Source organism: Mauremys reevesii, linkage group 17 (assembly GCF_016161935.1).
Source record: "Mauremys reevesii isolate NIE-2019 linkage group 17, ASM1616193v1, whole genome shotgun sequence".
In the NCBI taxonomy this organism is placed as follows: domain Eukaryota; kingdom Metazoa; phylum Chordata; order Testudines; family Geoemydidae; genus Mauremys; species Mauremys reevesii.
This window is the reverse complement of record NC_052639.1, coordinates 3,890,545-3,916,118: the sequence shown is the minus strand read 5'-3', so window position 1 is coordinate 3,916,118 and position 25,574 is coordinate 3,890,545. Positions and strand designations below refer to the sequence as shown.

The window sequence follows — 25,574 nt, the reverse complement described above, 5'->3', positions numbered from 1 at the left end:
GAAGTTAGAAATATTGACTAGGTAACAATTACAACTGGGTGTGTTCTTGGGGAACGCCCACCGGACAGTAAGCAATCAGCCTGGACAAGCCATTAAGGAGAACAATAGAACTTTGACAATGCTAATCTCACTCCTTCCTGAGAAGTTTACTGGAATGCTGCATTGACACTACAAGGTCACCTGATGCAAGATACCACCTTGGTTCTTTTCCACTGGAAACAAAGGCTTCCCGCCTAATGTAAATTCTATTTATGGCAGGAGACAAGGCCATCAGCGCTCTCCCTTCCCACCCACAAAGGGAGATTGCTCAAAGTACCTGACCAGCCAGAAGAACTAAGCAAGGCAAGGCCAGGGCTGAGTCCAGAGTGAGACAGAGGAGTCTAGTCTGGAAAGAGAAATAACTGGAAATCTAATCTACAGAAACTCTGCATCCTGCCCAAGTCAACATTTAGGGTGAGAAATTGCATTTTGTAATTTCGGTCATTACACACATTGAATCTATTTCCCCATGTTAAAGTATCCTCATGTCAACTGTCCGAAATGGGCCATCCTGATTATCACTTCAAAAGTTTTTCTCCCCTGCTGATAATAGCTTCTCTTAATTAATTAGCCTCTTACAGTTGGCAGGGCTACTTCCACCTTTTCATGTTCTCTGTATGTATAAATATCTTCTTACTTTATGTTCCAATCTATGCATCCGAAGAAGGGAGCTGTAGCTCATGAAAGCTTATGCTCAAATAAATTTGTTAGTCTCCAAGGTGCCACAAGTCCTCCTGTGTATTTTGTAACCTGTTTCTTTAGTGAATCAAACTTAGTGGGCGTGTTTTGTTTTATTTGCTTAGTAATCTGCTGTGTTCTCTTAGAATCACTTCAAATTTACCTTTTATAGTTAATAAACTTTTTTCTTGCTTATAACATAACCCAGTTTCTGTAATTTATTACGGGGGGGGGGGGGGAAGTTGTGTCTCTCTCCACATTGAGGGAGAGAGTGAATTTTCATGAGCTCACGCAGTGCAGATCTTTCTCTACAGCACAAGACAATAGTATCTTGGGTTTACTTTCCAGCAGGAAGCTGCACTTGAGTGCTGGGCCATTTCCGAGCTGAACCTTCCCACAGAGCGCGGTTTGCAGCCGCTGCGTCATTCTGCAGCTGGTGCTCCCTACCTGTTGCTGTGCTGCCAGAGGCCAGAGAGCCCGACTCAGCAAAACAGGAGAGGGAGCCCAGGCTAGTGGAGCAGGCGGGCTCAGTCAATCCGAATACATCAGGAGGCATCCCAGAACGGGGGTCCAAGCCGGTGCAGCAGGGGACCAGGCATGCGACAACCTGCCCTCCTCTGTGATCACAGCTAACGTTTACCCCTGGCACGGGGCTGAGGCTACGTTCCCTGGCATTGTAAAAGCCCTCTGAAGCCCAAGACAGGAGATGCCATCCACAGAAATGCCATCTTGGCCGTATCAGCCAATTAATAGCAAGTTTATATTGTTGGTCACCAGTCTTCATACTGCAGTTCCAGGGCAGCGGGGCTCAGGCCTGGCTGGGGAGCTCCTGAGCTAACGGTGCTCTAGGGAACAGCACAGCAGGGTCGGGACAAGCTCAGAGCTGGGGTGCGCTGCCCTCCCAAGGCTCAGAGGAGTTCAGGGCAGGAAGAGCCACGTGTCCGAATCTCTCCTGCAGGATACCTGGGGTCACACCTTCCCCCACCACTGTGCACGTGGCGGGATGGGGATGGCAGTGGGTGAGGAGAGATTTGGAGGGAAGGAGGCAGGAGAATCGACAGGCAGCTGCAGCACCAGCCCAGGAGAGCCAGGTCTGCCGGGCCCCCACCCCCCTGCGCCCTGGCCCCCGCTCCCGAGGCTGGGAAGACCTGCTACTCACCACAGAAGGAACTCGGGTGAGTAATCAAACCGGAACATGTTGTCGTCGTCTTCCACGTAGTTCTCGTTCAGGAGCGTGTACAGCTCTTTGAGCTAAGGGAGAGAGCAGTCGGCTGAGGAGGCAAAGCCGGCTAGTCAGTAACAGCCCCCCTCAGCCGGCGCCCTGACCGGACAGCCGCAGCGACAAGGAGAAATCCCATTTGCTGTGGGGAAAGGCCAAGCTAAGGCGGGTGCTCCGCTGGACCAGCTGCTGCCTGACTACCATGAAGCATGTCCTTCAAACTCTGCCCAAGCACCCGTTCCCCATTCCTGGGACGCGCCAAGAGCAGACGTTCAGAACCTGCCCGTGGAGCCAGGTTAGGCCAGAGTGGGGGACACTGGGCTGCTGGGGGTCACAGACTGGGGTTCAGAATGGCCAGTGGGGGGGACAGACTGGGGCATGGACTCAGGAGCTAGTAGGGTGACAGCACTGAGCCTAGACACATGGGGATGAGGGGAGGCTCCCCAACTCCCTTACAACACCCCTCCCTCCCCGGAAAAAACACCTGTTCCATACTTCTCCCACCCGGCCCCAACAACCCTCCAGGTTCACTCTAGGCTTCTTCCCTCTCCCTCAGCGTCTCCATTACCCCCGACTCCCCCAAGCCTTCACACTGCTTCTGAGAGGTGCAGGAAATACAGGTCTGTATTGTAATTTAAATGAATTACTCAATGTTCTCTATTAATATGCCTAGTAAGAAATCTATTTATTAAAAAAATTACCAGCATCTGTTTTTGGTCTGTATTATCACAGACATACCCGCTGACAGCTATTCTGAAATAAATTACCAAAATAACTGAAACTGGCCTGATTATATTGTGTTATTTTGACAAATAAAATATACAGAATTTTGCTGAATTTTAAAATAGTTTGTGCAGAATTTTAATTTTTTTGGTGCGAATTTTTTTTATTTTTTGGCGCAGAATTCCCCCAGGAGCAACCCAGTGCAACAGTAACTGGATCAGTCATCGCTGCTGCAGGAGCAGTCCTTGGCCACCTGTGCCCACTGCTGCCACATGCCCTCGTCTCGATATAGGAGAAACCTCTTAGCTCTCAACTCAGCTGTGGGTGCAACCCTGGCCCTGGAGGGGGCAGGGGATGGACAGACACTCCTGCTCTGTTCCTCTTTGTCAGGCTCACTTCATCTCCAGGGGCAGGGTTAGATTCCTAGGAAGAGGCCTGCTGGGTCGCCCAACCCCGAGCTCCAGAGACGTGTGGGAATTTCCATCTCCTGCCGGGAGCTCGGAGCACAGCAGGCTTGGTCTGGTAGGGGCACTGATGACACTGAAGCTAAAAACGGGCAGAGGCCCGTCTTGCCTTAAGGAGAGAGCAGCCCCGTTGCTAGCCTGAGCCGGGGAGCTGGGGAAGTGGGACGGAGGATGAATTCTACAGCTCCATGAACAACTCCGGCAGCTCGGTGCTCGGGGCCCACAGTAGGGGCTCTACACTAGAGACCCCGTCCCACCCGGCTTGTCCTGCCTCCTTACCACGCCTCGGTCCCCCAAGTCCAGGGCGTCCCAGGTGAAGCTTGGAGGCAAGGTGTAAGGCTCCTGGCGGATATTGTCTTTGTCTGGTTCCACCGGCCCGTGAGTGTTCACCACTTCTCCTGGGAAAGACAGGAACAATCAAACGGTCCCTCGGCCTCTGGGAGCCACCTGCATTCCAGTAACATGCTCTGACGTTCTGAGAGCACCTTGCACCCCAAAGGGTCCCGACACATTTCACAGCTGTGTATACAGGGCTCAGTCCCCCGCTATTGAAAAGCAGCCAGCTCCCAGTTGGAGCACAACAGCTGTCTAACAGTGCACAGCAACACTACGCCGTGGATCTGGGGAACTGACCAGCTCATTCCACTGAAACGGCAGGGCAGGTTTAGGGGAGCAGAGTTGGGCTCTGACTGGGCCCAGGGCTAAGTGGACAGGCACTGGCTTCATGCCTCACTTAGAAGGCGACGCTTCCACACCAGCCGCCTGCTGCTCTCTGGTACTGGTTTATTTCGTACTCCGAGGGAAGGGTGCCTCTATGGAGTCATTAACTGCTCCCTGCAGATGCTGCTTCTTCCTCAGTTTCCTACTTCATTACTGACAAAACCCAACCTCCTTAGCGGCTCAGATCTCAAAGTCCCAGCCCGAGATGGTATTAGCTGGAGGCCACAAACAGCAGATCTTTCTCTTCATGGATTTGCACCATCATAGTCCTTGGCCTACCAGCCAGCCCTTTCCCGAAACTCCCCCGTTGTCTGCAATACCCTCCTGGAAGCTTCCAAAGGAGCGTTTCTCCCTGCCAGCTCCTGCCTTTGCCATTTGGCAAACGTCAGGATTTCCCATCCACTGTGCTTTAAATGCAGTTGAAATTAACAAGGCTACTTTTGTTTAATTGCTGTGACTCCTAAAGCACTTTATCAAGCCAAGAGATCTCAACTGGGCACCAGCCGTACTGGGAGGTTAGCAAAGCCCAGGAAGTGCTAATTAAGTGCCACTGAAAAGAAAGTACAACACGTTTTTTTTTTTTTTTAATGGGAGGCATGAAGACAAAGATTAAAAAAAAAATTCTAGACAATGGAGAGGTGAATTTAAGATCCAAATAAGAACACAGAGAATGAATTACCCCAGCACCTCAGGGCCAGAGTACTCACCTGGAGCAGCTCCCATCGCTCTCAATGGATGGGGAGTGCTAGAAAATCTGGCCCCTCAAACCCAGACGACTTTTGTTTACCAGATTGTAAGCGGCACTGGACAGGTCATGCTGGGTGCCTGATACTGCCCTTTAACCAAACACCTGGGGAGACAGCATGGTGTAGTATGGAGAGCCGGGGGTGGGGGCCTTTCAGTCAGTCCTGAGCTCTGGTCCCAACACTACCACTGATCTGGTCTCTGGACAAGGCCCCTGATCATTCTGTGCCTCGTTTCCCATCTGTGAAATGGAGACAACACCTGCTTTACAGGGGTTTGTGAGGTTTACAAAGCCCCTTGGGATCTGATTCCTACCCCCTATGACACCTACAGCGCACTGGTATGTTAGTAACCATCCAGACAACAGAACAAGGCCCGAGTCTGGGGCCAGACTACCTGGGAGCTCATTCCCTTCCACAGAACAGCCCTTCCAGGAAGCCAGATAAAGGATCAGATTCATTGGTAAGGTGCCAGTGCTGACAAATGGATACAGAGCGAGCCAGACATGACATGGGTGCAAGGGGGATCAGACAGAGGCTTCTTCAAAGGAGTTGCGGAAAAGAGCCAATTTCCCAGTCACCACAAGGAGGAACAAACCCCGGGTCACTTAAGAAAACTAACAATTTGGCCATTGTGATTTAAAGCTCTTCTCAGCTCAGTTTGGACTAGGGTGAGAGTTGCCGGGGCAGAAAGCAGCAGCAATGCAATCACACAGACACCAGGGGAGTTTCTGCGGAGATCTGCTCCGATTCCTCTAGGACGCAAAGTCCTTCCAGAGACACGGCTCTGTCCATCAAAGAGCTTCTCTTCCTTTCAAAGCCATTCGTCAGCTGAGCGTTCTGGCCAGGACAGAGGAATGGCTTATTACTGCACAGCATCACTTCAGTGCACACCAAGTCTCAGACAGTTCTTAGTGTGCAAGTGACCCAGAAATCCCCCTCCGAACAGGGTCAGCACAAGTTTTACCAGGGGAAGCTGATGCTTTTCCAAAGAACAACTCCAGAGATAATGGCCCGGCCAGGTTGGCCAGCTGAACTATGAGCAGATCAGACTTCTTGGCACGACCCCGCCCTGCTAAGGAGATTTACCGCTTTTCCCTTATGTCGAGAGACTGAGAGCAGACTAGTGGGCGTCAGGATTCCTGGATTCGATTACAAGCTCTGCCAGCGTTGCTGTGACACTGGTGCAAAGTCTGTGTCTCACTGTCCCCGCTGTCGAACAGGGATGCAGATTAACGAGTACGTACAAAGCGCTTGGAGATCCCGGCACTTTCAGAGGCCCAAACTGCTGCTATATTCGTACATTTCTAGCAAGGTTCCTTCACCTGGCCAGCAAAACGTGCAGCGCCTGCAAACACTGCAGCTGGACACCTGCCGGCTGACCACTGGGCCAGCTAGGCCAGGAAGCACGACTCTGGGAGGGTGCAGACACTCACTCATCCATGGCACCAGCAGGGGGATGCCGCGTGTGGTGACCAGTCCCACGGCTCAGCAGGCTCCTTTCCGTGCAAGGGATTGAAAACACACACACCCACACCCACACACAGTGCCCTGAGTCCCGCTCCCATCACTGACTCCCCCCAGTTGTAATGGCACCATTAGAACGGCCAGACTGGGTCAGACCAATGGTCCTTCTACCCCAGTGTCCTGTCTTCCGACAGGGGCTGGCGCCAGAAGCTTCACAGGAGTGAACAGAACAGGGGAGTTGACTGAGTGATCCATTCCCTGTCGGCCACTCCCAGGCTCTGGCAGCCAGAGGTCTAGGGACACCCAGAGCGTGGGGTTGTGTCCCTGGCCATCTTGGCTAACAGCCATTGATGGACCTGTCCTCCATGAACTTGTCTAAGTCTTTTTTAAACCCAGTTATACTTTTGGCCTTTACAACTTCCCCTGGCAATGAGTTCCACAGGTTGACTATGTGTTATATGAAAAGGTTCTTCCTTTTGTTTATTTTAAACCTGCTGACTATTAATTTTGTTGGGTGACCCCTGGTTCATTGTGATATGAAGGGGTAAATAACACTTCCTTATTCAAGTACTCGAATAGGAGAAGAGGGGATTTGAAATAAGTTAAATGAAGGGGCCTTTGGGATCTTGGCAATTTATGTTTCAAATATCGGGTCTCCCTGACAGCCTTACTGTGCTTGGGTTGGTCCGGGTGGTGGTGTTATTATGGAACAACAAAATGAAGGAAACCCACCTAGGCCAGCCCAAATACTAAGGCGATGGGTCCAAAAGGAGAATCTTGACAGAGGGCCTTGCGAGTTAGTCATGATAACGTACTGGCCCTGGCACAAGTTTGAGTCGCCTATCTCCACCATGACAGTAGTGAAAAACAATGGAAGGAAACAGCCTAGTGGATCAGGCACTAGAATGGGACTCAGAACACCTGGGTTCACTTCCTGACTCTGCCAGAGACTCCCAGTGTGACCTTGGGCCAGTCCTTTAGTCCCCCTGCAGCTCAGTTTCTCCCATCTGTAAAACAGAGATAAGGTTTCCCTATCTCACATGGGTGCTGGGAGGATAGAATCCAGTTATAGTGATGAGAGACAGATGAGTATCAAGATAAAAAGAGAACGATAAATATTGACCAAGGCAAGGCTGGGCTAGGTAGACTCCGGATGCAGAAGTCTGGGGTTTACCACCACCCAGGACACAGTGACACAGCCATGGGCGGGGTGAAGGGATCCAGGACACGCAAGCATAGGAAGGATGCCCATAAGGTACATACCTAGTTTGGGGACCGGCTGTGTGTCCCAGAACTGGTAGCTGCGCTTGCTGGCCTCCTCCATGGTCTTGGCAGGTCCCTGGCCCACAGAGAACAATTCAATGGCTTTCTGAATCTCCTGGATCCTCTCGGCTGGCAGCTTCACCTGAGTAGCAGAGACGGAGGCACAAGAAGACAGAGCAGTTAGCCACGCTACCAGACTCTGTCGGCTCCTGGAGTCCGAGTCTAAACCAGACAAGGCAGGTCCTGCCACCTGTGCCTGGACTTGCTCCGGGCATTTGACTGAGGGGACGGGGAATTAGGAGGTGCAGGCCGCACAAAGGAGACCATTGCCCGTCCTGCTCGTGTCTCTCCCACGATGCTCTGTGGAATGACATCAACACGCACCCCTGGCTCCAGGACGTTAGCTGCGTCCAAGGCACGTCTGTATTGAGAAACCATCAAGGGCAGGCAGGGGAGCCCAGGGGCCAGCAGGACCAGGGAAGCGAGCCATCCTCAAGGCCTCCCTTTGGGCTGGAAGAGCAGCCAGCAGACACACACCAACCCTGGCTGTCATGGCAAGAGCCGCTTCGGCCCCATCTTTCACCTCCTACTCAGCCAGGGCTTTGCACACTGGGAATCGCGGCCGCCAGCTGATGCAAACAGCAGCAAAACCCCACGGCCTTTAGGGCCCCGGGAAACGAGTGCAGCAGCATGGTCGCCTCTCTCTCCTCCTCTTGCCCTGCCCAGCCCCCGCACCTCCTCTCTAGCGACGCAGGATAGGGCCCAGGGGCTCCAGCCGAGATCAGGAGCCCCTTGCGCTCAGAGCTGTCCGCACACAGAACATGCAAAGCCCAAAGGCCCCCCAGAGGGGCTGTTACTTGCCCAGTCAGTGACAGAGCCGGGAACAGAACCCGGGATTCCCAGAGCCCCAGTCAGTGCCCTACACACCAGGCCACAGTGTGTCTTATGGCAGTTTCTCCCCCTTCCCCTTCCCAGCCACCTACCCCCGCAGCTGCCTCCTCATCCAGTGCTGCTGCGAGGAGTCAGCTGCCTTAAACACAAAGCCCCTGCTGCTTCCCCAGCTCCTCCCCAGAAGCGCTGCCCAGCACAGGCCCAGGGGAGGGAGAGCGCAGCCCAGCCAGCAGCACCCTCCTCACCCCCGCCACGCTCCACGCACCCACAGTCCCTGGGGGGACCCAAAGGGTTCGAATAATAGACTCACAGAATTGGAAGGGACCCTGAGAGGTCTCCAGTCCAGTCCCCTGCACCCAAGGCAGGGCTAAGGGGATCTAGAGCATCCCTGAGAGGTGTTTGTCCAACCTGCTCGTAAAAATCTCCAATGATGGAGATTCCACCACCTCCCTGGGCAATTTACTCCAGTGCTTAGCCACCCTGACAGGTAGGAAGATTTCCCTAACTCCAACCTAAACCGCCCCTGCTGCAATTTCATTTGCTTGTGGGATGGGGTTCACTGCTTTGGGGTTTGGCGTGCAGACAGTTTGAAGCCCCCCGAATTGAGCAAATCAGGTTCAGATGTTGTCCAAAAAGCAGAAAATACTGGCCCTGGCTCCAGTGCGGGCAAGGGAGGGACACTGGCAGGCAGCGGAAGGGTCTGGCTGGCGCTGAGACCAGCGAGCCTCTCCTGGCCACCTCACAGCAAGGCGGCAGCTGACTGGCCACCAGTGCCAGCCTGGGCACGTTTACTACAGCACCGGCACTAGCTTGGATTTCCTAGCAAAGGGTCGTGTCCAGGCCCAGATCTGCCCACAAACGTCTGCCAGCATTAGTGGGAGTTCTGGCCCCTGGATCCGGGCTCGGAGAGGGCCCTAAGTCTTCGAGCTCCGAGTAACAGGATGCCACGGGCAGGTCTCTGCATCGGTAGCCTCCTTCCCCACCCACGAGTCACGCTGGAGAGACGCACGCACACGGGCTATATTCTCTCATCTGGGGGAGCGAGTGAGCCACCAGCCCGATGCTCAGGGGGCAGTTTACCTTTACTGGCTGATCCTGAGCCGCATCAACTTGGTCTCCTCCTTTCTCTTTCTTCCGTTTCTGTTTCTTTTTCTTCTTTTTGGCTCCACTGTCATCCACTGGACTTAAGCCACTAGGGAACAAAGGAAACATCACTGGAGCTTTTCCTGAGGGTGTTTATACAGCCTGTGCAGCGCTAGAGAGAGAATAAAGGGCTCCCTGTTCTAAGTCGGACCCGAAGATGCATCACACCTGCTCCGGGAGCCTGACTAATCCGAACAAGGAATGCAGCCCAGAGTGCAGTTCATGGGCTAGTTCCAAGCCCCTTTCTTAGCCACGGCACTTCCCAGATAAAGCCTCCAATAAAGGAAGGTTAAAAATATTCATCCTTCTTCAGGCTGGTCCCGCTGCCCAGCGCTGCAGGATCTGAGCACCTGCCTGACCCAGACTAGTGAGAGGACGTTCCTAGGGGGGCAGAGGCTGGGGTCAGAATCAGAGAAGAGAAGGACCATCATCATCCATGATGATCACCGATCATCAGATCTGAGGCCACATACCACCTATGCCCACCTCCCACCCTCACTTCCCCCCTGCCCCATGCCCCCGCCCCATGGAAGGGCCCGAAAAAACCTGCACCTCCAAGGCCAATCTACCCTTCCCAAACCCAAACCCCCCAAGCAGACCTGAGCATGCGGGCCCTGACCCTCTCAGCTATACCCTCTTGAAAAATGTTATAAAAATATCATATCATATCATACTATTTACTTCAGTGTGGCCCTAATATTGACCCTTGATTGACTATACCATCTATCAAGCCATCATCCATCCACCAATCTCCATAGCCTTATCTTAAAGTCATGGAGGTTTTCCACTTCTGTTCCCACTGTTCGGCTGTTCCAATTGTCCTCCTTGATGGTTAGAAAACCTTAAATTTTCTAATTTTCAACTAATTAAAATTTCCTGAATTCATTTTGTTTCCGTGTGTTGTCGTCTCCACTTTAGCACTGAGCTATTCCTCTCCCTCCCTCCTGGTATTTATATCCCTATAATATAATCCTCTTATATATCCTCTTCTCCTCTTCTTCTTCTTAAAAAGGAAAAAAAAACAAGCTCCTCTCCTCTTTCTCCCTTTCAGGCTTTCCTCTTCATTCCTCATTTCCTCTTAGTGGCCCCTTCTTTGTACCTTTTCAGTTTTCTTTCATTCTTAAAAAATGGAGAAAACACAATCACACAACTCTCCAAATGAGCCTTATACTACGCCCTTAGGACTTATCCCTCCCCCTTCCTACTACCTAAAGAAATACTAGCATCCCAAGAGAGCATTTTTTTTTTTTTTTTCACATCATTCTACTCCCTACTCATCATCATCATCCCATCAACCCTCCTCCTCCTCCTCCTCCTCCTCCTCTTACTTCCAACTCCCATCCCAGCTTATATTCAAAATAGTCATTAGTCATCCATAAATGCATAACTTCTACACTTCTCATTTGAATTTCATCCTGTTACTAATACTCCAGTTTACATAGGTCATCAATCTCTCTGGAGGATATATCGATCTTTTTTCCGAATTTGCAATACCTCCCATGTCATCCATATCAGCCCTCAGCCCCTCACTCCTACTTGGTGTTCCCCAGTCATAAATAAATTGAATAAAAAAAAACCCAAACAAAAACCTGAGGAACCACTGGTAACCCCCCTCCAACGGACAGTTCCCCTTTCATACACACCCTCTGCAGTCTCCCTTTAACCAGCTCCTTATCCCTCTGGATTTTTTTTTTTGATCCCCATTTTTCCAATTTCCGCCCAGGGAAAGGGAACGTGCTCTGTGGGGTACGGGGGTGGGAATGGCTGACGCTGTGAACACTGTTCTAGTTAGGGGGGAAAAGCCTCATCAAAGAGGACGGTATCACAGCGTTTCCTGAGGCTGCTCAGACTCTGGGTTCATCTAGACTCCTCTGGGAGCTGCCTCTCGTGGGGATGTTCTGCCCCCGGCTCTGCCATGCTCTCGCCTGGGCCCGCTGTATTGGCGGGGGTTGGGGTGCAGAGCCCGAAACGAACGCTAACTTGGCGGAGACGATCTGTGAACTGCCCCACCACGGAGGGAATGTTCTGTTCCTCTTGCTCTATCTCACCAACTTGGGGAAGTTGGATCTGGCTCATACTCTGTACTGGTACATCCACACCAGCGGCACAGCTTCTGGGGAGGGTTCAGAGACTCCCCACTCAGGCACAGGGCAATCAGTAGGTGCCCGGGACACAAGCGGCACAGGGAACGCTGGTAACTAAGAACCCTGAGACACAAGCCAATCTCCACACCCATCCTTAAACCACAGAGCTCCCCAAGCCAATGGCTCATCGGGCTGATGTGGCTAAAGCACCTCAGTTTCATAGCCAACAGTACCCAAGGGAGTGGCCAGCATCATGTCCGAGGACCTTTGAGTGCCCTGACCTGAAGGATCAGGTGCCCATTTTACAGCTGGGTAAACTGGAGCTGGCCTTTCAGCGAGATAGCACGAGACTCGAACCCACGACCTTCAGCACTGACCTTCAGCCACTGCACCTGAAAACCACATTAACCCTCAGCTGCTCCTCAAAAGCACAGGGACTAACCTGCAGGATCTGAACGAAACACAAAGGGCAAAACGTAGAGGAGCAGGAAAGACGTCCCGCCCTGTGCAGAGCGTGTGCAACGCTGACTAAGCACGGTCGGAGGCAGCCAATTCGAGAGTCGCACCTTTCTGCAGGAACCCTTGAGGCAGATCACTAGCCCTTCCCCAACACATCCCGACGCCCCGGGAGCTGAGCAGCGGGCAGGGCCGTCAGGGAGGCCAGACAGGAGGTTAGCAGGCCTGGGACGGGAGGACGTTCTACCAAAGGGACCTGGAACACGAGGGCTACAGGAGGCACGTGAGTAGGGCCCTACCAAATTCTTGGCCATGAAAAATGTGTCACGGACCATGAAATCTGGTGGTTTGTGCGCGTTTACCCTGCGCTATATGGATTTCACAGGGCAGACCAGCGTTTCTCAAAGTGGGGTCCTGACCCAAAAGGAGGTCACGGGGGGTCGCAAGGATATTGTAGGGGGGTTGCGGTATTGCCACTCTTACTTCTGCGCTGCCTTGAGAGCTGGGTGGCCGGACAGCGGCGGCTCTAACTGGGCGCCCAGTTCTGAAGGCAGCGCCCTGCCAGCAGCAGCGCAGAAATAAGGGTGGCAATGCCATCCCATGCCACCTTTACTGCTGCGCTGCTGCCTTCAGAGCTGGGAGGCTGCTGGCCGAGGGCCCAGCTGTGAAGGCGGCGGCACAGCAGGGTGGCAATACCATCCCATGCCATCCTTACTTCCGCGCTGCTGGTGGCGGCTCTGCCTTCAGAGCTGGGCTCCTGGCCAGCGGCCGCCACTCGCAGCACAGAAATAAGGGTGGCAATACCACGACCCTCTTACAATAACCTTGTGATCCCCCCGCCCCCTTTTGGGTCAGGACTCCTACAGTTACAACACCCTGAACATTCAGACTTAAATATCTGAAATCATGAAATTCATGATTTTCAAAATCCTAGGACCGTGACCTTGATCAGAATGACCCGTGAATTTGGTAGGACCCTTCACGGAGAGCAAGATGTCAGGTGACACATGCCCACCAGCTCCTCTTGAAATGCTTTACTGTCCCCGGGGAACCAGCCGGCCCCTTCGGAAGGTCAGACACAAAATAACCCAATCACACAGCACTGCTAGGCAGGCCGGGTGCCAGAAGTTGTGCAGCACCGGCCCAGCCAGACCCCGGAGGAAGCCAGCAGGGGGATGTTTTGCAGCACGTGGGGAGAAGAGGCACCTCGGCCGCACACTCAGCAAGCAGCCCTCTTCCCTCCAGCCCCAGAATCGCACCCAGAGCGGAGAATCCCAGGGAGGCCCCAGCTGGTTTGCAGACACCAGAACACAGAGCATCACAAACTGCCTATTCTCTGCACTGGGCAAGACCTGCCCAAGGAGAGATTTTGTGACCGTTCCCAATCCTGTCTAAGGTCCTGAGGGGTCTCATCTCCAGGGCCTAGCTCTGCGAACTGCCCTCAGCTCCCCTGTCTGCCGCAGGAGGCCCAGGTGCTCAGCACCTCGCAGAGTCGGACTCTACGTGCATCTAAGGGCTACGCGGCCAATCCCGGGAACGCAGAACTAACGAAGAACAACCAGCAACATAATACCAGGGCCTGGAAAACGTACTGGCACTTTCGAGCTGACGAACTGAGTTCACCAGCCAGGGTAAAAACTAGAATTTAAACACTTCCCAGCTGCTGTAGCCAAACTGACTGCACTCACCGGGGCTCCTGGCATCCCTCCACACCGCCCATGCGTGCCACCAGGGACTCCCTGCACCTCCACCCAGCCTCCACAGCAGGGGCTCTGTGTCCCCCCATTTCAGAGGCTCCAGGTATCTCCCATCCCTCCTTCCCCCCATAGTAGGATCCTCTGTTCTCCCCGCATGCCAGGGGCTGTGTGTCACCCGTTCTCCCAATGCCGGGGGGGGTCTGTGAGCCAGACCATTCTCCCCTCCCATTCCAGGGGCACTCTGTAGGGTTAAACTAAGCAGGTTAGAGTGTCCGTCACAGGAATAGCTGTTCCTGAATAACTCCATATGGAGATAAGCCCTGAGTCATTCAGGGTGTCAGTATTTCAAGCGCTTCTGGGAGGAAAGGCAGAGCTGAGATGGGGGTGGTGTTACGCTGGAAGGTGTTAACGGCTGCCATCAACCAGGCTTTGATTTACACTCAGCTCCAGAGCTGAGTGAAGCTGCTTGGTCTACTAATCTTTCATTCCCCCATTTTTGTTTTCCATCTACATCACTGGGGGGAACCCCCTGGTGCCTAGGACATTCCCATCACACTTTTTGATCATCAGATTCAGTGAAGGACCATTCCACACTGACTTGCAGATTCCTTGACTGAGAGCAGCACAGAGCGAGCAGGGCGGCAGCGGGCTCAGCAGCTGAGCTGGGGCAGGCAGGGAGCAGACGAGCTCAGGGGGGAGCAGGAGCCAGCAGCCAGGGGCCACCCACCCAGCCAGCAGGAGGGGCGGGCTCCAGGGGCCCCCCTGCCCCCCTCCCCACAGGGCCCTCTCTGAGGGCGCAGAGGCACAGGGCAAGCAAACACTTTCCTGTCCAGAGCCTGCAGCAGCTCCCGGCTCACTCCCCACACTGCTTGGCAAGGCGCGGCTCCTCACCCCTCTCCGCGCTCCGTGGGCGCTGAGACACTTGCCGCGCAGGCTCTGGGTTCGCCGGGCGGCTCCTGTGTGTGCAGTGTTGCGCCTTGGTAACAAGCCCTGCGCGGTGGCTGCCCCCCGCCTCCGAAGCATGCGCCTGGCCCCGCCTTGCGGCGCGGATATGCCCTGTGCTGCTCCCTTCTGTTGTTGCGGCTTGTCTGTCTGTGCTGCTGTGCTGCCCTGAGACAGCCGCCTCTGCTGTGCTGGCTGAGTGTGGGCTTGGTGTGGGGTCTGACCTTCTGTGCACCCTGGACAACTCAGCACCACACCCCCCCACACACCTCCACCCCCCAGACCCCACCTAAACACCCCACACCACAAACCCCTCTCCCCACACAATGCCAGCCACGCTGCATGCTGCTGCGCTTGCGCTGCTCGCTTAACTCCCAGATGCCGGATCGGCAGCTGCAGCCTCCTCTGGCTCCTCCTCTCTCACTTTTTGGCTCCGGGCAGCGCGCCCCCTGCTGCGGGCCTAAGGCCGGCCCCTTGGCCAGAGCCAAGGCAGAGTGGCAGCTAGGAGGGCCTTAGAGTGGGAGGGTGGTTGGAGCTGCCCTTAGCCCCCCCCCCCCCCCCCCCCACCCCCGCCCACCCCCCCCCACGCCCCCCCCCCCCCACCCCCACCCCGCCCCCCCCCCCCCACCCCCCGCCCCCCCCCCCCCTCTTCCTGCCCCCCCGCCCCCCCCCCTGCCGCGCCGCCCCCCCCCCCCCCCCCACCACCCCACCCGCCCGCCACCCCCCCACCCCCCCCCACCCCCCCCCCCGCCCCCCCCCCCCCCCCCCACCCACCCGGCAGCCCCCACCCCCCACCGCCCCCCCCCCCCTGCCCCCCCACCCCCAGCCCCACCCCCCCCCTGCACCCTGCTGCTGCACTGGGCCCCACACCACTGCCCCCTGCAGCCTGGCACAGAGGCTGCGCTGCCAGCACCAGCCCAGCTGCCCCAGGAGCAGCAGCCGCAGGCCCCAGCGCCCAGAGGCCCAGGCGGAGCGAGTGGCGCCAGCAGGGCTGAGCAGGAGGGAGCGGCGGCGGGCAGCGGGCGAGGCGGGAGCTGCCCTCCACCTCTGCCCACCCCTCTGCCTCTGCTTTGCTGCCTGGCTGCCCTGCCCTGCTTGGGCCTGGGGCAGTGCCCTGCTACTACTGCTGGCGGCTGTCCCACTGACTGTCTGCCCAAGACAGTCTGCCTCTACTGCTGTGGCACAGAGGACACTGACAGTCAACTCGCGTCCCCAGGTCTCAACCCCAACGCAATGCACCTTCCTTAAGGCCAGCTTTCCTTGCCCTGTGCTGCTGGCTCCTGAGCGCAGCTCCCTCTCTCCTCTCCGGCTCCTGGCTGCTGGCTGCTGCTCCGGCAAAGAGCTGAGTGGCGGTGCTGGGGGTTCTGAAAGGCGGGAACTGTGGGAAAGGATTGAGATGATGGGGGATGCCTCACCGAGTCCTGAAACTTAGAGCCACGAGCCTGAACTGCTGCACTGCTAAGCACTTGATTCCCACTGCTCCCTGTGCCCCACTGCCCTGCTGCAGGGCCACAGGCCCCTGCGGCAGGCAGCCCAACAACAGGGCCCCACAAGCAGCAACAGGGGACTGGAGCGCAGCAGGAGCGAGAGGCAGATGAATGGAGGAGGAGCAGGCAGAGAGCAAGAGAGCAGAGGAGCAGAGATGGAAGACAGCAGAGAAGGCAAGAAGTGGAGGTTTAACAACAGCTGGAGAAAGTTTGAAAAGAGCTGGAAAAAGTTGTAAAGCTCAGTAACACCCCAGAGCTCTCTTCAACTCTCTCTGCTCCGGAACTCTCTCTGGTGAAAGGGCCCCAACTCACAGGAAAAGGACAGTCAGCTCCACTGCTCACAGCTGCAGCTCACTGTGCAGCTGCACTGGAGCCCTGCAGCCAGCTGCACTGACTGCTGCAGCTGGCGCACCTGCATGCTGCACTGCTGCATGCAGCAGTGCCAGCAGCTCGCAAGCAGCAGCTCCTAACGAAGCACCTGCAGCCAAACCGCCTGGGCATTCGCCTGATCTCTACTACACTAACTAACCCTGCCTCTCCTCTGCTGGGCTCTCTGGGGCTCTCAAAGCCCAGTCTGGGCTCTCTGGAGTTGGTTTTCTTTCTTTCTGAGCAGGCAGGTGGTGAAAGCAGGGGTGGGGTGGGGGGTGGGGGGGGGGGGGGGGGGGATCTTTTCTTTTGGGCAGAAATTTAGCAGAGAAAAGAAACACCCACCCACCAGACCCCCACCCACACCACCATTTGCTTTGTCACTTCACTTAACCGAACTGCACTTACAGCTTAAAACCGTCCAGGCAACAGCAGAGCACGAGAGAGGAGCCAGAGAGAGCACACTTTGAGTGCACACACACAGGGGTACCTGCCCTCTGCCAAACAACATATTCATTATTTAATATAAACTACACAGAGAGAGTGAGAGTCAGGGGTGTTTTGATCTGGAGGTTTAAGAGGGGACTGAAAAGCCAAAGCCTGAAAAGCCAAGTCTGCCTTGCCTCTGCTTGTGCTTGCTGGCTCCTCTTCACCGCCATGCCCTCACCGCCATTCACGTATGGTGGGAATGGAATGTACCCCTCACTGACACTGGCCCCTGGAAATAGTAGTATGCTCAGCTGCAGATGCCACACCCCACACAACACAGCAGCCACACAGTGTTGGCACAGGGCAGTGCGGACTGTGAGGAAGTAATAATACGCACTTCCTACAGCAGTTTTTCAATATTTTTGGGAGTTCTCTACAAACTCTTATTGTGCAAGCCCCGAGATCCCAGCCAGAGAGGGGCACAGCTGCAGGTTATGCCCAATTAAAAAAAAAAAAAAGTGATTTTAAAATGTGCACAGTGAATTTCCCCCAACCTGCTCACAGAGAATTCCAATGACAGATCTGGTCACAGGCCTCGGTGTATTTGCCGCAAAGGATGTTTGAACGCACCCTCAGACAGAGCAGTAAGGAGTCACCTTTCTACTGCACAGTGCGGGACCAGTAACGTGCACTTGATTCACCCACGGTTACTATAAACCATGGAGGTCTTGGACTGTGCCTGTGCTACGGGGACTCCACGTACACGGCTGAGCTGCTGTATTACGCAGATGTAACCCTGTCGCGTAGCACAGCGACAAAGGGCCTTTTCTGTCTGCGTAGGAACATCACCTCCTCAAGTGACAGGGACATTCTTCCAGTCACTTCGCTGGCTGAGGCCAGCATAGCTACCGTGCTCAGGGGCTGGATTCTTCACACCACTGAGGGCTGATACTATGTCGAGTGATCTTCTACCCCAGAGCCTCTAAAGCGGCTCCTTGCTCCTGCCCAGACCTACTCTGTGCATCTCGGCCTGTTTCCCATCAGCGCCTGCGCGGAAGAGCAGGCTGGGCTCTGATTTGTCTCGTGAATCAAACCACTGGGTGAGTGCGGACTCTGCGATGCCTATTGCTGGTGGTGGCTGGCAGACGTACGAAGCAGAAACACAACAGCTTGATTTTCCGGCTGCCAGGCTGGGTTTTGGAGGGGAAGCAGTTAAAAGAATCCTGTCCTGATCTGCAAATGGAGCAGCTGCGATATGGAGGCACCCAGGGAGAATAACTAGAGACCTGCCATTTCTAGGTGAATACTTACTGTGGCCCAGCGAGGCTACCTGCACTATGGGGCAATGCATGCCCCTGGACCACAGAAATGTCTGCACTGGCGTTCAAAGGGAGAATCGCCCTACGAGGCAGATGGGACCTTCGAGACCTTCACACTGCAGCCTTGGTAATAGAGACACAGGGCTCGTAGGCCAAGGGGGAAGCAGGACAATCAAACAGGAATCCTGATCCGTCTCCGAATTTACTCGTTCTTTCCCTTGCTATGTAAAACCCCACGGCTCTTCTTTCTCCACTCGGGTGCTGGAGAACAAACACCGGCCTTGTCTACACGAGCGACATTGAACATCTTCAGAGCCATGTGCTCACCATGCACACGGACAAGGCCCTTCACGCCCACACGCAGATGCGCTCCAGGCAGCAGACCGGTGCCAAAGGCCATTTCAGTGCCAATGCAGCTGGAGGTCGCTGCTGTGCCTGCTTTCCTACGGCACCACAGCACACTGGCAGCTTCTCGAGAGCTCCCGGAACCCATCCAATGGGCTAGAACAGTGCCGGCTTGGCCACGGGGCAAATCTGCCCTTATCAAGTTTCGGTCTGAAGTAATGGGATCTTCCCAGCAGTGCTCACAGGGTTCCATTTCCTCAAATCACCTTGAAACCCTGAGACTCTGCCCGATGGGGTGGGTGGGAAGCATGTTGTCATCACGTTCGTGCAGGACATTTCTCGTAACTTTCCAGATTGCCCAAAGGATCTAAGCAGAAGCCACCCCTCCTCCCAGTGAACTGAATTCACTCCCATCCAGGCGTTTAAGCTCGCTGCCTGGAAATGAATCTGGTTATTGCATGTTCTAGGCAATGGGAAGTGCCGCAAAGGTTGCATGGTGAAAGAGCTGGTGAATCACCCCTCCCTCCCTCCCTCCCGCCGTTTGCCATGGGTAGCATCTCGGGCGCATGGCAGGGACAGGGAAGGGAGCTGAAATCTCCACCTTGGAACTGACATTCGAACGAAGCAGGGATATTATTTAAGTGAACTATCCAGGCAGGTTCCAGACTAGATTTTACCTGGATGTGGAGGCCTTCACTGCAAAGAGCATAATCAACTTTATCTGAAAACTGACAGAAATGTCAAACGAAGCCAAAATCTAGAAACACACAGTCACCGAAATCCCTGGTTATAAAGTCAGGACGGTAACATCACGAGACTCCTCGTTTATTCCCCGTGTGACTTCAGATCCAACACCCTTCGTTTTCAAGAGCATGTGGTGGGGACAGAATCTTTCCAACTGCCAGCACTGCCAACTCAACCTGGGTTGGCGGAGTCCTGCTGCCTCAGAATCAGTCAGAGCTTAGCTGACACTTCTGATGAAGCAGAGCAGACGCCAGCATGTTCTCCCTTGATTTTATCAGCTGCTACCAGGAGAAACACTTTGCATCAGTTAAGGCATCAGGTGTGACTCTGACACAGATGGGAGAGAGACACTGGGTAACAAGGAGCTATTTTTTTTAATAGTCACTTTTCTGACCATAACCTGAAATGCAAACCCAAGTCACAGGAGTTTTGTTACTCAAAAAGAGAGAGAGAAAAAATTCAGAGAATAAAGGAAAGAAAATGGCACCAAATCCTTTCAATTCTCCTCCAACGCCCCCAAGCCCCCGAAAGCTTGAAATGTAGTTGTGGATGCTCACATACCAGACTGAAGGACCTCCATAAACTCCCCCCTGCAGAGCTGAGCTCCCTGCTCAAAAATCAGTCAGTCAGTGAGATCACTTTCTGTCCCATATTTAGATGCCTGAAAATCTTCCTGGCAAACCCACTGCTAATCACAGGTAATCTCATTAGAATCCAGAGGGCCGGGAGAAGGAAGGCTGAATGGGATTTTTAAGAGGCTGTCCAGATGGAGAATTACATGTTGTGGAGCAGAAAGCAAGAGCACTTAAATAAAGCATTAAGTGCTATTGTGCTCTATACCAGTGTTTCTCAAGGGCCGGGCCGGGCCCGGAGATCTCCCTGACACCTTTTCGGAAGGCAGCAAGCCAGTCTCTGGTATCAAAGAGGTTGAGATACGCTGCTCTATACCATTTAGAAACTAAACTCCATTGAGTTCCACTGACGGGGGATTTCCATAACACGTCCCTTCATGGTGCAGTTGTGGTCCTGCCTGTACAGACAGCACAAGGGAGTAGTGTAATGCTTCCCCTTCCCCACAGCCAGCGCAGCAACACCCCTGCTTTTCACACTCACAACAGTTGCTCATTGTGCTGCCGCCTGCGGTGATTCTACATTGATACACTGATACACCAGCAAATCAGAGATGCCTCAGTTCACCTCCTTCCTACCCTTAAAAAACCAAACAGTCAGCACTATTGCTAATGATAAAGTTAGACCTGGATTTTTTCAGCCTTGTAACAAAAACACAAAGGGTCTTTGACAGGGAATAGGGCACTGAGGGGAGGGAGAACTCCCCGAATCGTTTTGCAAGTCCATTTAGCAAACTGTTGCGTGACAGGTGGTATATTAAGGCTGAATTTCAAAATGCTTCTCTCCACCCCAATTTGTTGTTTGATCGCATGAACTGTGGGCAGCTCGAGTAACTAGATAAATGAGTTGTGTGCACGTTAGTGTAATACGAGCACGAGAAATCACCAACAATGAAACCGCTCAGATGGGGTCCCCGAATTTTTCATTTTCTTCCTCTTTGGTCTTTTCTCTTTCAGAGTCCTTTGATTGTGGGGGAAGGGTGTTTGGGTGAGTCTTCAAGGCACGTATTCAATATCCGTATATCTATCGTGGAAGCAGAATTAAAGCAGGGTAAATGTCTTGGTCAATTTAAGGCTAGAGTGAAAGGTAGCCCTAACCCTAACAACGCGAGAGTTGTAAGAGATGCTGCTTTTTCGCCTCGCTTCTCGCCTGGCTTTTAGTTGATAAGGCTGGAATGCTGGTTTAAGCAGAAACCTTGAGTTAAGGTAGTGTCTGGAGGGAGTTTGTATAAATACTTGTCTTATACTGCTTGTAGGGGGAAGATCTGCCTAGGTCAGGGGGACCCCCCTGTCCGACCGCAGTCTTCCCTTGCAATTGCTCGTAATAAACTGTCTCTGACTTGATGCTAAACGCAGAGTGAGGACTTGTTTTCTTCCACACTATGGACTCTGCTTTCTAACTTCATTGCCACTCAAAGTGAGTTTTAAACTTTCCAAACACCTTTGCCAAGTCTGGTCTGGACACCCCCCGATATCTGTTCCACACGGCAAACGTTAGACATTTGTTAGGCTATGCCCACACTACTGCTGTAATGTAGACACGTTTTACATCAATGGAAGGGTTTTGCCGTCAGTGTTGTTAATCCACCTGCTCCGAGAGCCGACAGCTACATCAACCGAAGAATCCTTCTGTCCACCTAGCTACGTCTATCTCAGGGGTCAGGCCGAGCTAACGATGGCAATCGGGATGCAAAATTTTTCACAGACCTGAGCAATGTAGCTAGGCTGACTTGAGTTTCAGGTGTAGACCAGGACTTCATCTGTTAATTGTCAAATTCTAGCGAAGACAAGGTAATTATAGCTTCCACATGTTAGGGTTTAAACTATAACTTGCTTTGTCCACACTAGGATGCTAAAATAGGTTAAAAATAGACTTTCTTCCCTACTGAATACAAAGCCTGAGAGTTGAAAACTCAGTTTGACTGGGAAATATCGTTAGAAAGCACAAAGCAGAGTCAGCAGTCGTGATGAAGCCCTGCTTCTCATTTCTGCTTGGATCTGGTCTTACAAACCAAATCATGTCAGAGAAGGAAATTACAGCTTCCAAGCCCACAGCAGAGCTAACCCTATTAAATTAAGATGCAGGGCCCCACCCATGAGGCAATGAAATATTACTTCAAGGCTGTGTCGACACAAGAAAGCGTCTTCAGTATTTCCAGTCTGGTCTTTTATTAACTTTGGTTTCTTCACAAGTGATATTGCCTAAGAAAAGCTGCTGACAAAGAGAGACTGCTCTTCAGCTGATGGTCTCTAACTTTCATAGTGCACCAACCACTGAATGGGGTCAAGGATATGAAAAACACTCAACTGAAGCTCAGATTTGCACAGCACAAGCCAGGAACCTCTGGAAAAATGAGGTCATACATGTGACTATCAGCTCCAGTGTGTAAACTAAAATGCACGCACAGCGGGTTTAATGGGGGTGTGTGGGGGAGTCTCTCCTTTAAGCTGCCCACATCACAGACATTTTCTGTATCCTACTGTAGGCAGCAAAAAGAAGATGGTGGAGCGCAGAGCCCTAACATGGGTGCCATAAGCAGCCTTATACCTGGGACACTACAATTGCATTTCACACCAGAACTGTCAAAACCAGATCCCCAATATGAAACAGCAAAACAGAATGATTCTATCCATGACCCAGCTTCCTCAAGCTGTTATTTAGGTACCAAAATAGCAAAGACAGGTTGGGTAGGATAAAATCTCCAGCATAAATATTCCATAAAAAAATCAGGTCATTACAAAACCGCAATAGATTAGACAAGAAACTGGAATCAGATCACATCTGGAATCAGAAGCATGCTATCTACAAATGTGTTTAGACACAGCTGGTGTAGCACAAGTCTGGCCTTGTTTCCCTGATCTATGTGACTAAACAAGGCCCAAGGAGTTAGTCAGCATCATACTTCACAGGGGAAAAAAAATCCTGGCTCACACTAATCAGGAAAACCATGCTAAAATCCTGTTTAATCCTTGACCGTAGGTACTACAATTCCTCTCACAGTGTACACAGGGCCTAAAAAAATCAAGTTTCAAATACAGGTCCCAAAGACTCTGCCTTTCTTACACCGAGGTTAGTCAACAGCCCAAGGATGAGAATAAAACCTCAGAATGAAACTTTGATGAAGTATTCCTGTTCCATCTCCAGAGCCAAGGAGTGTGCTACGTGCTCGCTAACATGGAGAGCGGAGGAGCCGGTATGTCAGGAAAGGGACACTGAGGAGTCAGGCTCTGTGCAGATAATAAGTACCCTCGCCAGTTTGGGGCAGTGGGAAGGAATGCCTCTGACAATTGCTCCCAGGTAAGCAATATGGAGTTACTCAGTCTGGGAACATCCTGCTCTACTGCAAAGACAGGATCCACCTACAACCAGAGTCTTGTCCGGAGCATGGATCCATCACCTCTTTTCTTGCTGTAGGTGCTCTATGTTCTTACAGCACTGACAGGTTTGCTGCCCCATGACACATACATATTTTGCAAAACCCCTGATCCTTTTGATTTCTCGCTGTTTACAAAACGTCTGTTTTACACTGTAACCACTTTACAGTAATACACAATATTGGAATTTGTTCTTTAACACCTTCCAGCATGCAGAATGCAAAGCATCTGGCTAGTAAGATCAGATGCAAGTCATATTTATGTGGACCCTTTCACTGATATTTACATGAGATGCATGACATGATATGCTGGCTGGGCACAGGAGTCATTTCACCCACCAGTGAGATGCAGCAGTTTGGGAGTTAAAACCTCAGCTAGAAACTGCAGGTGAATTCGGGGGGGCAGGGAAATGAACTTACCCCAGCTGAAACCTGGCCAGAGCCCTGGGTTTAACTCTGGTGCAAAGCACCACAGGATCACCAGTGACCATGACTGCTCAGCCTCCCTTTCCTGGGCCCTCCAGCAGGTGCCTCTCCCAGGCACCACAGCTAATGGTGGCACTACCCAAGCACCAGCAGGGGCAACACCACAGCCCTCATACGAGGGCACTGGCATCACCAGCAGCTCCCTCCCCAGATGACCCCCCCCCCCTTCCTTGGAGGCTGCCCCGGGGAAGTCTCCCATCCACGCCCTGCTAAGGCCTGACCCTGCTTAGCTTGCGAGACATGCTGCTGCAGCCCAGGGGCCCCTCCCCTTTTGACTGGCACAGCAGCTGGCCATTCACAGTGTGGAATACCCTCGTGCAGCCAATCAGGAGGCGCGAGTGGCGGAGCGAGGCGCACTTCCCGGCCGCAGCCCCGCTCAATGGGACGGGCCGGCTCCGCTCTGCGGGGCCCGGGGCCCCTCTTACCCCCGGTTGTAGCTGTGCTCGTCCTCGTTCTCGCAGTCGCTGCAGTGCTCGTGATCGTTCTCCTCCCCGGACGATCGCTGGGGCCTCGACGGCGGCCGCTTCACTGCTGTCTCACCCTCGTCCGCCATCTTGAAACAGGGCCTCGCCGGCTGCCGCGCCCCCACAGCCAGGCGAGCCGCGATTGGGCGGCGCCGCGTGGAGCATGCTGGAATTTGTAGTCTGCAATGAGATGAACGCGGAAGAGCCTGTCAAAGCGAAAGGGACTACAATTCCCATAATCCTTTGGGAGGAGGCTGCCGTGGTAGACAAGCCTGGTCATGACCGGGGCATGCTGGGATGTGTAGTATTCTTTTTAGTAGTCGCTTATTGAACAGAGGGGCTAGGAATTGTGACCTTAAATTGGCCTTAGCGGCTATGTGCAGAAGCTATCAATGTTTGATCAATAATGAGCCTTAGAACTATGAAGGCTAAGACACAGGTGACTGGATCTCAGAGTCTCAGAGTGGAACAGAAGTTAATGTTTAAAATCAAATTTACACAAGTTAAGAGGGAAGGTACTGTACATCTGGGGTTGGGTTTGGGTTATGGGGGATTGCAAGTATCGGTTACAAGGTTCAGGAGGTTCATGCATCCAATGAAGTGAGTATTCACCCATGAAAGCTCATGCTCCAATACATCTGTTAGTCTATAAGGTGCCACAGGACTCTTTGCTGCTTTTACATATCCAGACTAACACGTCTACCCCTCTGATACTCAAGGTTCACGAGGTACATACATATCACATAACCAGCACAGATCCAGATTGGGGTGTGGGAGTTTTTAAAGCGCCGGTGGTTAAGTGGGCTCAGGTACGCCACCCATGGAATGTATTAAGAGTCCAAGTCAGCAGTGGTGTAGAGAATAAGTACATGGGTGGAGTGCATCCTTCGGTTTATCAGAGAAGGAAGTGGGTTATTTCCCTGGTCGGCGTTCTTGGTTATTCAACCTGGTACTGGTGGTGTCCCGTGATGTGTTCCATGTAAATGTCTCTGGACCACCTTATAGTGTCGGACACCATGAGCTGTCTCATGAGCTGGGCATAGCTCATGTGCAGTAGGCCAGGTGGATTATGGGAGCTCTCAATGGTCAAGAGGGAAACCCAGTCCCACCACCATGTACTGCATTGCACAGGGCCTTCTTAAGCTTTTCAGACAGGATCCTGTTTTTCATGAGTTTTATAAAGAACCTCAGGATGCTGTGCAATGAATGGGGACAATGAACTGGACACTAGACTATTTGGACAAATTATTTAAAGTGGCATAGTAAAAGATGGACTATCAGACTAAGACTGCTTGCTGCAGTTAGCAGGAGGTGAGGTACTGGACTAGTATCAGAACTATCTCACCCTCAACCCATCTGAGAAGGTTTTCAATCTCCTACTTCAGGTTTTCAATTGTTGAGG

General features: G+C 53.0%; 1 protein-coding gene across 3 annotated transcripts in view; it reads right to left on the bottom strand.

Moving 5' to 3' along the window:
- The window catches only part of NMT1 (N-myristoyltransferase 1), a 36,569-nt gene extending 12,249 nt beyond the window's left edge, over positions 1 to 24,320 (bottom strand). The window contains exons 1-5 of one of the 3 annotated variants that reach the window (XM_039504289.1): positions 24,134 to 24,320; positions 9,288 to 9,399; positions 7,317 to 7,458; positions 3,403 to 3,521; positions 1,877 to 1,968 (exon numbers count right to left, since the gene is read on the bottom strand). In XM_039504289.1, coding sequence (XP_039360223.1) covers positions 1,877 to 1,968; positions 3,403 to 3,521; positions 7,317 to 7,458; positions 9,288 to 9,399; positions 24,134 to 24,261 — 593 coding nt within the window. In that variant the 5' untranslated portion in view covers positions 24,262 to 24,320. Of the gene's footprint in view, positions 1 to 1,876; positions 1,969 to 3,402; positions 3,522 to 7,316; positions 7,459 to 9,287; positions 9,400 to 23,642; positions 23,825 to 24,133 lie in introns of those variants that run through there. The other 2 variants (XM_039504286.1, XM_039504288.1) reach the window with 2 other exon arrangements.
- Positions 24,321 to 25,574: the final 1,254 nt, after the last annotated feature.